Source organism: Alligator mississippiensis, chromosome 5, assembly GCF_030867095.1.
Source record: "Alligator mississippiensis isolate rAllMis1 chromosome 5, rAllMis1, whole genome shotgun sequence".
Classification (NCBI taxonomy): Eukaryota; Metazoa; Chordata; order Crocodylia; family Alligatoridae; genus Alligator; species Alligator mississippiensis.
Window position 1 is genome coordinate 133,354,673 of NC_081828.1, and position 12,753 is coordinate 133,367,425.

General features: G+C 43.8%; 1 protein-coding gene across 18 annotated transcripts in view; it reads left to right on the top strand.

The window, feature by feature from the left end:
* The first annotated feature begins 200 nt into the window (after positions 1-200).
* CLASP2 (cytoplasmic linker associated protein 2) overlaps positions 201-12,753 on the top strand; it is a 218,126-nt gene continuing 205,573 nt past the window's right edge. For 10 of the 18 annotated variants that reach the window (XM_059728722.1, XM_059728727.1, XM_059728724.1 and 7 more), the window contains exon 1: positions 202-654. In XM_059728722.1, coding sequence (XP_059584705.1) covers positions 460-654 — 195 coding nt within the window. In that variant the 5' untranslated portion in view covers positions 202-459. Of the gene's footprint in view, positions 655-12,753 lie in introns of all 18 variants that reach the window. The other 8 variants (XM_059728730.1, XM_059728734.1, XM_059728736.1 and 5 more) reach the window with 3 other exon arrangements.

Consider the following 12,753-nt stretch of genomic DNA (forward strand, 5'->3'; position numbering starts at 1 on the left):
TTTCGCGAGTACACACACCGGCAGAAGAGGGAGGATGGGTATGGCGTCGCGTCCTACCCCGCCCTCGCGCATGCGCAGTTCTTGCACCGGCGGAAGGCGTGGGGCAGTGTCGCGTTGGTCGCCTGCGCCGCGGCGAAGGGGCGGGGTCAGACGAGGGGGCGGGCCGTGGGAGAGCGGGGCCGTGGTGAGAGGAGGAGGAGGAGGAAGGGGGGTAGGGCAGGAGCGGCAGGAACGCAACTTCCACGGGACGGAGGTAGCGCGAGGCCCTCCGCGACCCTCCCTCACCCCCTGCCTGCCCGCGCGCAAGGGGGGGGTCCCGCGTGCGCGCGAGGCGGCTGGCGCCCGGGGTCCAGCCCCCTTCCCCCCCCACACAAACACGCGCTCCATTTTTTCGGGGCGGCCGCCGGGGCCGCGGGTTCGAGTCCAGGCCGGGGCCGGGGGCCGGGCCGGCGGTGGAGGATGGAGGCGGGCGCCATGGAGTACTTCAGTGAGCAGGTGCAGCAGAAGGACGTGGCCCGGCGGCTGCAGGTGGGCCAGGAGCTGCTGGACTATGTGAACGAGCCGAGCCGCTCGCCCGACCTGGAGCATGACCCACAGCGCCTTGACATAGTTGTCAGTGAGCTGGCAGCTTGGCTCAACTCCAGCAATTTTAAGGTGAGTGGATGCCAGGGGCGGCCTGGGGGGTGGGGCTGCCCTCCCCCTCCCCACTAAAAAAAGTGAAGGGAGAGCATGGAACTGCAGACAAGGGGCGTCAGGAGATGTTGCTGCTGCCCCCTGAAGGAGCCAGGCCTCTTGCCCCCTTGAGAAGTGAGGCTGGGCTCTGTTGCTGATCACCTTGGGGCCCTGGGGGGACAGGGGGAAAACTGGGGCACATCTAGGATCTTCTTATTTTGGTGCTGGCAGCTTTCAAAGGAGTCAGGAGATGCCCAGTGCCCAGGCAAGGTCAGTGGGGGCTGGGGGCACCCTGAGCGCCTAACTGGTTTTCAAGGTTCTTTGGGTAAACCCAGTATCTTTCATTACACCAACTATTTATTTAGTCAAATAAAAGATATCAGACTTGCCCAACAGCCCACACCCCAGGTTTCAGAATTGTCCTGATGGGCCTGTCTCTCTCAGCTGCTTTAGAAAGCCTAGCTGTACAGCTTTGGAGGAAAACAACAGAGTCATTTACACACAAACTGCATTTTTGTTAACTCCCTCATTTTGATAAGAGTCTGGTAGTTCTTGGGAAAGGTACTGAAAAATCCCCCAATCTAGCCCAAAGTCAGGTTTTTTACTAAGATGTATACCTTCCCCTCTGGGGTCAGGAATCCAAACACACAGCCCTGAGATTGTCATGATGTTTGTCAGCCTCCTCCTGGCTGTAGCTAAGCTGGCAATGTACCTGACCAGGAAGGAGGCTCTGGCTGGGGGGATCTCCTGGGACTAAGGGGGACACTGTTTTCCTGTTTGTTCACGTTGGGCAGAGTTTTGTTGGGCAACGTCTGCTGGCTCCTTGGATTCCTTCAGGATCTGGTGGGTGCTGTCCAGTGACAGTCTACCCGCAGGCATGACCTGGCCAGGGACAGGAAAACAGTCCACAAGGATCTGCTCAGCCAGAGCCTCCTCCCTGGTCAGATGCTTTGCTCAGCATCCATCTTCAGCATGCTCATTTTGAACCGATGACCCCCACTACCATCCCTGTTTTGCCTTTTAGTTGTCCCAAGCAATCAGTGAAGTGTCCTTTGTGGCCCCCTTCGTCAAGGGGGATTGATAGCTCTACTTGGTGGGCTTTGGCCCACGTTCCAGAATAGCTTCTCAAAAGGCCTGTGTCACTGTGGCAGAGAGTCGGTGCTGAAAGGAAAAGTGAATGACCAGGGGGTTATGACCACTGGGGTTTTCCCACTGTTCCTGTTTCACTTGCAGTTTCTCTCATTTAAAGTATAGACAGTTCTGATTCAGGGCTATATCCCTAAATCTCTTGTTCGATAGTGACTGATGCCCCTTTCCTCCAAGAATTTGTCCCATCTCTTTTTTGAATTTGGCTAAATTGTCAGTTTCCACAAGAATTCCACACTTTAATTACACGCCTGTGAAAAAGAACCACCTCTTGTTAGATTTTACCCCTCTCACTGTCTACATCTCCTTTGCGTGCTTGGACCTCTGTGTTGTTAGGCACTTCCATTGTTTTCATTTTTTATTTCCCCCCCCCAGTTCCACCTTAAAGTGCTCTTTCATGGGAGGGACACTATTCTCTCTGTCGTTAGAGGCTTTTATGAGGGCACAGCTGTCTGAAATGAATAGCTGCATTTTGAAACAAGCTGTCCCCTGCATGGTCTGTGGGAGAGGTTGCATTGGGTCTTGTATTGACCTGGGAATTACTTGGAGGTCGGGGGAGGGAGGTGTTGGTTCCAAGTCTTTTGTGCGTTTTTACCTGATTTACAGGGAAGGGCTAATGACTTCGGGTGATGGAGGGGTGATATTGGTTTGTTCTCTTGCTTTTGGTTAGTCAGTAGATGGACAATGTAGCTGTGTTGTTAAGAGAGGTAGGTAGCTGTGTTAGCTTGAAGTCAGTCATAAGGCAGGGTAGATATGCACTTCTGTAGACTAACTAACTAAAATATATGCCAGAGACAAAGCATAAGCTTTCATGAGTCCAAGTTCACTTTTATTATCTAGGACCAACTTGTTCAGTTCAGCAGTGGCTGTGCAAGATGGAACTGGAGTTGCTTTGTACTCTAGTCATCTGGTGGCAGTGTTGTTACATAGTGCTGGACTCTGGTCTGTTAATTAACTATAGGAAGTTTTTTCCTCAGGAGCAGTCTCATGTAAAAATCATTGCTTTGCAATAATGGCTAACATTTGTAAATCATCTTGAAGTACAACCTGGATTAATCCAGTTTTTGGGTAGGTGGAGCTCTAAAAGTTACAGTTCAACACCCCTGTCTAAGCAGTTGATATATCATTTTTATGAAGCTAGCATATATTCATGAAGCTTGTGGCTTGTATGCTTCATAGGCTCGTGGATTTTTCAACATGTAACTACTTTGGTGATTAAGCACTGAAAAGAGTCAGCTTCAAATACACAGGTTTCCCTATACCACTTATTTTTGGAAGAACAAGACTTACTAAAAAGATAGTTTAGACATGGTTGTTTATTTAGTGAGGGTTTAGCATAACTAGCTGTTCTTCCTCTTACATTCTTGAATTAAGGGCAGGTATTACATAGTGAAAGCTGGGTAGATCTGGAAAGTTTGAATGAGGAGTAGCTGGTCACACATTTGTATCAGTAGAAGACCATTAAAAAGGTAATTTCTCATTAAATGACAAAACTGCCTCTACATTTTTTGTAAGAACATATACAGCATATTAGTAGCACTTTTTTTTTAACTCACTTTTTTTCCTAAGTCAGTATGTTCTGTTTGCTGTTGCTGTTCTGATGATTACAGGTGCCCTGTTCTTTAAGACTGGCAGAAAGGCAGAGAACGTATCGTAGCGCATATGATCTAATACTGCATTAATAAAAGGGTCTCACAGTTATATACACTTCGGTAGTGTTCTGTGTAGCCTGATATGAATATTTTGTTTTCCACTTCCTATGCATACATAACTTTCAATGAAAGTTTTGTACACACAGAGAACTGATTTTTCCAAATCCAAGATGGCTTCAAATTTAAGATGATACCCCCTTCGTTACATTCCATACATGGACATGTATAAATGTGTTATAATTTTCCATGTATAGAATCCAATTAGTGGAAGGTCATCTTAAATTTATTCCCCCCTTGCTCCTGTGGTGGGGAAGGCAGTGGTGGGAGGTAAAGGGATGGACCCACTCTTCTTGTTCAGTCACGCTCCTCCCTGTCACCTGCCCCTCTGTGCCTCTACCCCTGCCACTTGCCTTGCATACTTGTGTATGCTCCCATGCCTGATCTCCCCTTAGCCTGCTCCCTGTACCTTCCCTTTCTTCCCCTTGCCCCCCAACTTTCTGCTGCTGGTGACTGCTCAGCAGTTTTGGCCTGGCCTAGGTCATGCTGGTCAGAGAGGAGGTGGCAGCTCCTTACCAGGCCCAGTTGGGGGCAAGGGGAAAGTCTGCAGTTCCCCTCCCCTCTGTTCCACCCAACTGCATGCCCCCTCCCCTGCCAAATGAATCTTTTTGTAGCAAATGGAAAACCCAGATCCCTGCTTATCTTGAATTCAAGGGGCTGAAGCTGGACCTGAGCCACTGCCTGCCTCACCGCTGGAAAAACATGGATTTTCTCCTTTAAAGGAGAAAAACGCAGGAAACTGTGGATTTCACCTTGCAGGCTGGTAGATTTCCAACTGATACTTGTATAGATAGTGTTGTTTCATTTCAGTTGTGGAAAAATGCAGATTTTGGGAATTTTTTTTATTTGTGAATTTTGGATTTTTTTTAACAGAGAAAACCAAGATCCCTGAAAATGAGGCTTTTTTCCTCCATGCTGACCAGGGTGTGTGTGTGTGGGGGGGTGATGCCTCGTGTTGGAATCAAATAAACACTGTAAATTCTTAGCTTCAGTTTAGTTAGTAAGTTCCAAAGTATTTTGTCTAATGATTGTAAGAATAAAGAAAAGTATTTTGTCTAATGATTTTAAAGGTATTCAAAAATCTTCATTGTTTTAATTTTGTTCTATACCTGTATTTTTTTAAAACCTCTTTTTTCCCAGTTCCCCTTCATTACACAAAAACAACCAAGCAGGAACCAGAAAAACCTTATATAGTATGCTTATTTGATTTTGCTCTAAGTATTCTACTGCTTTCTAGAGCTCCCAGTATGGCAATCATTGTCAGAAAGGGACAAGGTGTAGATTATTGGACAACTGGTAATAATATTGAAAGTGATTGAGAAGTGAAAGTGTTCTTAGTTAACTGTTTTTAATTCAACAGTTTGAAAGTATTTTAACACCTGTTTAACATAATTGACTAACATTTTGGATGAAATGCAGACAAGGTTCTTTTGGTGAATCTGATATCTTTTATTAGACCAACTTAAATAGTTGGTCTAATAAAAGATATCATATTCACCAAAAGAACCTTGTCTGCCTATGTCCTTAGACCAACATGACTGCAAACCTATGCCCCTGGAATTTTGGATGAAAGACAGTTTTGCTTATGTTCAGTACAGCGGCCCTTCAGATAAGTGTTTGTTCTTGGTCATTTTCTAGCCAAAGTGTGAAAAAGGCCTGATTGTGTTCTTGAGACTGAAGATAAAAGGAGAAAAATCAGGTAGTATATAAGTTCTTCTACAGGCATCCTAATAAGAGGAAAACAGTGCAAACATGTTTTCTAAAAAATCTTTATAGGTTAATTTTCTTAAATTCCTTTGAGGTACAGAATTTAAACTTCCTTGTCTGTTAAAACTACGGTCTATCTTTTCTTTAGGTTTTTTAGCTCCAATATATAGGGATGTACTGGAATCACAGTTTTGTCCTGCAATAAGTGGGTGCTGCAGAGGGTGGGGGAAGAGGCTGAGGGTTGCAGAGCAGGGTTAGGGCAGCAGAGCCCAGCTGGGGAGTGGGGCAGCACAGTGGTTGCGGTCTGTCCTTGCATCCCCTTGGGGCTAGGGAAGGGCTGTGGAGACAGTGTGGCTGGGCTATGGCAGGAGGAGCAGGGCTAGGTCGAAGGGAGCAGAGTTGAGCTGTGGGGGGCGGGGAATGTTCCCTGGATGGGGAAGGTGGGGGCAGGGAGGGCACACCCTGCTGGGAGGTGGTGGCGACCTGTACCTGTTCTGGTTCGGGAAGGGGGTGGGGGAGGCGCTTATTTTTTTTTTCCCCCTCTATGCAGGTCAAGGCCAGGTGGGGAGCACAGCCAGGCCTGGCCAGGGGATAGTGTGGAAGTGGCAGCCCATGTATCTGCCTGCAATCTGTCCATGAAATTGGAGTCCTTGGGTCTCAGCAAGCCTGTGAGATTTGGCCCTGGGTTCTGCGATTTGAGTATATCCCTACCAGTTTTTTTTATCTGCTATAAGGTTTGAACCTGGGCACTTCCCAGATATACAAGCTTTCTTCTCTTGAGGTAAATGAGAAAACATTTTAATTGAATGAGCATTGATCAGTTTTTGTTGTGGGAGCCAGTGATGAGAGGGGAATAAGGTTATGCTTACTAAACCTGTGATGTTATATGGTTACGTGCATTATTTTAGGCAGGTTCTGAGAAATCTACTTGTCTTTTAGTTTCTGGTCAGTGGAAAGCTTAACTTTTGAGTAGACAGTGTGAAATTAAAATTTCTAAAGAACTTGATATTTTGCTTACAAAACATTTCTAAATCTTATAATCATGAACATAATGCAGTGGTGAACTAAACATAAACTTATTGATGGATTCACAAATCCATCGGTAATTCCAGCATGGTGGGTGCTGCATCTACAGAGTAGAATTTGCAAGTGAGTGGTCATCTTTCTGGAAGCAGTGATTTTTTGAAAAGGACCCTGTTGGTTTCATGCTGCTGCTGCTTGAGAAAACAGTTCCAGCACAGGCTCCGCAACAGTGTCTTTTGAGCTGGAAGTTCTTCTTTCGGAACCTCAATAGTGCAGATTCTATAATGTACTTTACATTGATCCTGCCTTCATGGCAGGAATTTCTCTGGACTCCATAGGTCATGGGAAATTATCCTTCTACACTTTTGCCCAGGATCCTTGCACCACAAAGAAATGCTCTGGTATGCTTTAGATGCCTGGAAAGCTCTCACAGTATGTATTCAGTCCCTTAGGTTTGAGACAGCATCTTTCTGCAAATGCAGTAGGGTCTCATACAATAATCTCTTAAAGCAAACTACCTGATCGCTACTTCATGTATTCTCCAAATTGTACAGACTGAACAACCCATCTAGCCTTCATCACTCTGTTTTCATAGAAATCTTTCACTACTAATAATCTTGCCACAGGCCATGTTATTCACCTGGGTACAGCCAGGAAATCATTTTTTACTTTAGGGTTTCATATTTGTAATTGGTCTTGTCATTGTAGTTAGTCTGCAGTTCTGCGGTGATCCTGTTCATTCTGTATTAAGTTTTATTCTTAATGTACCAAGAATATCTTGACTGAACACAAGAAGCAAGGCCTTTTGTGATGCCTCAGCCTGTCTGCTTCTCTTTTAGACCTGAGGAAGAACACTTGATGCCCAAAAACTTGTCCAGGAGCTCTCCCAACTATACAATTGGTACAATAATTGATATCACAGAAAAGCCTCACCTCTTGACATTTCCTGGATTGTCATGGCTACAACAAAGCTCTAGCCCTCCATGATTGAACACAAACAGCGAAACATGTCAGCTGAAGAAATGATCAGCTTTATGCAGTTTTCAACATAAAACAGCACTGTTAATGAGTTGTAGTTGTTGTTATATTTGGATTTTTTTGAGAAGGACTTGTAATCTTCTCTTAAACACATTTTCCTTGTAGGCAAATAACTTATCCTCTAGCAGGACCCTCTTTCTGCTATGTGAGCAGTTGGACCTAAATAGGGTCTTATCGTGGGAGGTCTGTTATTTGGGTAAGTGGTTTTCATAGTCATTCCTTTTTAGAAGCTCATGTGTTCTTCTAGTTTTTTTCCCTCTTTCATATTAGTAGTGAAAATAGCCTGAAAAATATGGATGAACTGTACTTGGCTTTTGCCTTTGACCTTTTCTTAACCACAGCAACACTTCTCTCTTATTGGGTAGGGATGTCCAGTGTCACACACTGCATTATTTCTAATATGGTAAATCTGAAAAAAAAAATTTGTCTCTATATGCCTTGATGATGGTCTTGTGGATTTTGTAGTTTATGAATAATTAATCTCAAACAGCATGGAGCTAAGCAGCAAGCCTTAGTAAATAAAGTATTTACCCTGAAAACTTTTGAGCTAACTGAACAGGAGTTTTGAAATGGAATGTAGTACCCTATAGTTCTAGAATCAGACCAAAACAGTAGAGTTTGATGGTGAGGGAAAAACTGCTGTGTTGGATGGTGAGGGAACATAACCTGCCTTGCATATTTTGTTTTTCTTTCTTTCAGAAGATGAAAGTGAGTCTTAGTTCATGATTTGCAAACTGATTGTTATACTGGAGGGCAAGTTAAGGGTTTTGGAACTTCTTATTTCAACACTGTACTACATTGTGAGAGAATGAATATTCTTGGATTGCCTCATTTCAGGTCTTTACCCAAGTGGTACAGGGAGAAGGATCAATGATAAGGGAAATGGGGAGAGAAGAAACCAAAGAAGTGGACCAGTGCTTTGTAACCAATAGGAGAAAGTGTCAGAGTAGTGAATCTAGGTAGAAGTGCTGAATCATTAGATGCTTGATAAATCAGCGGTAGAAGAATTTGTCTCCAGAGGAACAGAACAGAAAACAACAAGAGCATTAGTTCAGAACGCAAGTAATGTAAATCTCAGGAAGTAGCTACTAAGAGTGGCTTAAGCCGGTAAGGATTTTGTGGGTGATACCTTTTATTAGACCAACTATATAGCTGAGGGGATATAGACAAGCTGAGAGAAAAAGCAGGCACAGCTTAAGCTATACACCAGATAGAATAAATGCTTGAGCAAAACTCCAGTGTAAATAAAAGCAGGATATAAGAGACATCAGGCAGTTAACAGACAAGAGAAATGCACTAGAAAGGATAACCTGATAAGTGGAACTAATTAGCCTCTAACCGTGTCTTTACATGTGCTGGGGGTGGGGAGCGGTGTTTTAATGAGAGCAGCTCTCAGGAGCCGCTCTAATTAAAATGCCTGCAGTGTCAGTGTTCTGCACTTCAAAATGACAGTGTGGCTGCTTTAACTAAAGCTCAATTCGACAAACTTTAATTAAAGCACCCCACCACCATTTTGAAACATGGGGACGCTGAGTACACATGACAGCAAGGCTGCTGAAGCCTTCTAATTAGAGTACACTGCAGCAGGCATTGGGCACATGTATAGATGCCCTAAGGTGCCAACCTGCCATGCCTTTTACCTGGTAAGTAGAAGACCAAGACCACTTAAAAGGGGTCATTATCACCTGTGGAGTCCAGAGATTAGTGGATCAGGTAGACTATAATGGGCCATGAACTCCATGTCTGTGTTAAGCCTATGGTCCTTAATGTCCAGACATGGTTTTTGTTTTTTTAATATTTTGCAAAGTTTCCTCCAACCCAAGACTTGAGGTCAGAAAGGGAGTGGCTTTTTTTTTTGTTGTTTATGAAAAATGATCTCCTACCTGTACTCTGGCTTCTCTGTCCTTTTAGCTTTCTTTCTGTGATCATTCATTCTGGTGGGTAGCTTGTATAGTTTCACCAATGTAGTTTCTGTGAGAGTATTTGGTGCGCTGGATGAGGTATACCATATCGTGGGCTAGACTTGTAGGATCTGTGGGCTATGATGGTTTCCTTGTGGGAGGTTTTGGTAGTTGTGACATTTAGAGATAAATCGATAGCCTTTTTTGTAAAGGCAGGACTCACTAGGTGCCTGTGGAGGCAGCTAATGCCCTTGGCAAAGTTAAAGTACTGTCTGGAAGCCAGGAACAGGTGTGGGGAGGGAGAGTAGGGGGCCTAGGAATATTTTCCTCGAGATTTGATCCCTTTTGTGAGTTTTTAAGAATGGAGTGGAAGGTGATACCCAAAGGTGTCTAGTGAGTGGGGGAAGAAGAGGAGGGGTTCTTGTGGGAGGTTCATTGACAAATGCATAGTAAGTAGAGAGGACAAATTTTAGAAAGGGGGGTACCAGCATCAGGTTGGTGTGTACTGTTCATTAGGGAAACAAACAAAAAAAAGTTCTAAAAAAAAAAGGGAAAGTGAATAGGCTGTGATCAGCATAAATTGGAAGTTTTTTATGATAGTAACTTAAGGTAAACTAAGGACACCAAAGAGAAGAATGTGGCAGTCGGATGATACAATTGTTCAATAGAAACAAAAAAAAAAGCTGTTTTAAGATGGGGGGAAGGTAGGGGGCAAATAGACTGTGATCAGCATAAATTAGAAGTTATGCATGATAGGAACTTAAGGTAAACTCAGGACACCAAAGAGAAAAATGTCAGGCAGATGGTAAAATGAGCTACAGAACCTCACAAATTTTGGATGTGGCTAGAGCTCTGAGTTTTATCTACACAGAAATAAATGTTTGAGATGATCTTTGTATTTGTAGTCTACTCCAAAAAAAATTAAGGCTGCAGCAGTTCATGCTTGGAGATTGTTGAGATTTATTTTCAGATTGCATTACTCTTATTAGAAACACATTAGTCATATGGAACCAATACAAATTAAAGTTTGCCCTATTAATTTTACTAGCTTCCTTTTCAAATATTTAAATTTCAGAAGTTTGTGGGTTCCTAATGCATGCTTTTACTAAGCATTATACCATACTGTAGGACTACTCTTTGTAGATATGTCTTTGTAAAATCAGTACTTCAGTCAGTATTTGATTAAAATTCTAATCCCTGCCCCTTCTACTTAGGCAGACAAGGTTCTTTGGGTAAATTTGATAGCTTTCATTAGACCAACTATCTCTTTCAAGTGGCAAAATTTGATATCTTCCATGTTACAGGGGTAGCCTAAAAGATACCAGATGTACCCAAAGAACCTTGTCTGCTTATGTCCTTAGACCAACACAGCTACAACCTATACCATTTTAATTTTGTCATTCAAGTGTTTCGTTAGTAGAACACTGGCTGCGTACAAAGGTTCCACTGCGGGAAATGATTCCACCATTGGAAATCGTTCTGGGGGAGGGTGCAGTTCAGACAGGGCAGTTACAGACTGAATATCTCCTCTGCTCCTTGCCAAAACTGGGATGGTCCTGGTCTGGGGAAAACACAAGCTATTCCAGTCCTCCCATTCCTGGGGAAACTGGAGCAGTGGGGTAACCCCCCTGGCCACTAATTACACAAGAGACTTTTGTGATTGAAGGAGGTAGAGCACTTGCAGTGCTCTTGGGCTTGCAGTGGTGCACAAGAACCCAGCAGACAAAACAGTATATCGAAGCCTCTCACCCAATTCTCTCTTTCAGGACTCTGGTGTTTGAGAAGTCGGCAGGGAGCAGATGGCAGCTGCTCCAGCTGCCCCTGTGCCTTCTCCAGACTGGAGTGACCCTGGTCTCTGGAAGGCACAGGAGCCTTTCCTTCTAGTTTCACTCCTCCTTCTCCCCCTGGAGGAGTTAAGCAGCAGGGAAGTGTGCAGACATCCATTCTCCTAATGGAAGCTCTTCCAGGAGCAACCTCTTCCTCTTTGGAATAGGGTTATTGTTCTCTCTGAATGACCATTATTGCTTCTGGGAGGAAAACCTGGAATGTCTGTACACTTGTGATGTCTACTGGGAGAGCAGCGATTCTTCTGGTAGAAATGGAGTGTCTGGACATTGCCACAGAGACTACCACTCAAAGAAGAAAAAGGCTTTTTGTACTGACTATTTTACTATCTTCCCAATGGTGTTAATGGGTAAATAGGCACTGTTGGCTGCTTCCTTCAGAGCAGTAAATTAAATGCAGGTGAGAAGCAAACAAATGTTGTGCCTAATTTTTTATTTCTCATAGTAAGGATCCACAGATCTCAGCATATGTTCCCCTTGAGCACTTCTGTAGAATGAATTTTTCTTTCTTATGTTCACGTGTCACAAACTTCCATGCAAAACTAAAATGCTTTTTATTTATTTGTGTTTTGTATATTGTTTTTGTTCACTTTATAATTCTTTTAGCTTGTCTTTCTTCAGTTCTGGAAATTATCATCTTAGTAGTCTGTGGTTAGTAAAACAAACATGCCAGTAGGAGGATCTTGTAGTTTCAAAAGAAGTGAAATTTTGGTCCAAATATGCAGAATAATTGTGATGCACAAAGAGATTCAACAAAATTTGATTAACTGTTAACACACTGATAAAATTATAGGCCCTGCTCTTCCCCTGGTTTTATTTGCAGGCTTCTCCAGTAGTTTCAGTGTAGGATTTGGCAGTGCACTGACTGTTGTAAGGAGAGTGTTTGAGCTCTGAACAGAAATTTATTCAAGTTACTAATTTGGTCATGATTATCTATAGGCTCCCCCTTCTCCCCTGCTTCCAGACCTTTCTCTTATTCTTGTAAAACCAGTATGTTTTTCAAATGCCTTCATTACATTCCTGCCCCCCCCCCAAGTTTTTTAGAGAGTAATTGCCATATTTTTAGAACATACTTTTTTGGGTGACAGTTTTTATTAAAATAAAGTATAAACTCCTGGACCAATTGTTTATGGTTTGCCAGGAATCAAATTTTTGATGCAACAGCCTGTATGTGTTTTTATCAACCACTGGTAAAGCATATATTGTTTTTTACTGATAAATGCACCATTTATTCCCCCATTGTAGAATACAAAATTAAAAAAAAAAAAAAAAGATTGTTTGCCAAATAAGCAGAATGGGTTTGTAGCAGGGGCCAACAACCTTTTTAGGCTGCAGGCTGGAACAACCTGACTCTAGTCTGGTACAAGGCACCGCATTTGGTGTCATGTCAGCAGGGAGGGGTTTGCTTGCATCCGTGCTGGGGCCAGACAGCTAGGAATTGTTCCCATACCACTGCCCTCTTTCCTAGCTGGCCCCCCCACAAGTGCCTTGGCTGCGGTGTGAGCTCAGCTTTTTAACTGAAGGGGAGCTGTGCTGAGTCCAGGAGGTTGGGAACTGCCCATGTTGCTGTCACTGCTTCTCCCCCTGACCACCCTCACCCTTCCAGGTGTAGCATGGTTACAACTGGAGGCATTCCAGTTCTGGCTCAGCTTCCCACTGGCTGGGAGAAGTCTGTACTGCAGCTGGGGAGTAGGGAGTGGGGAGAAATAGTGA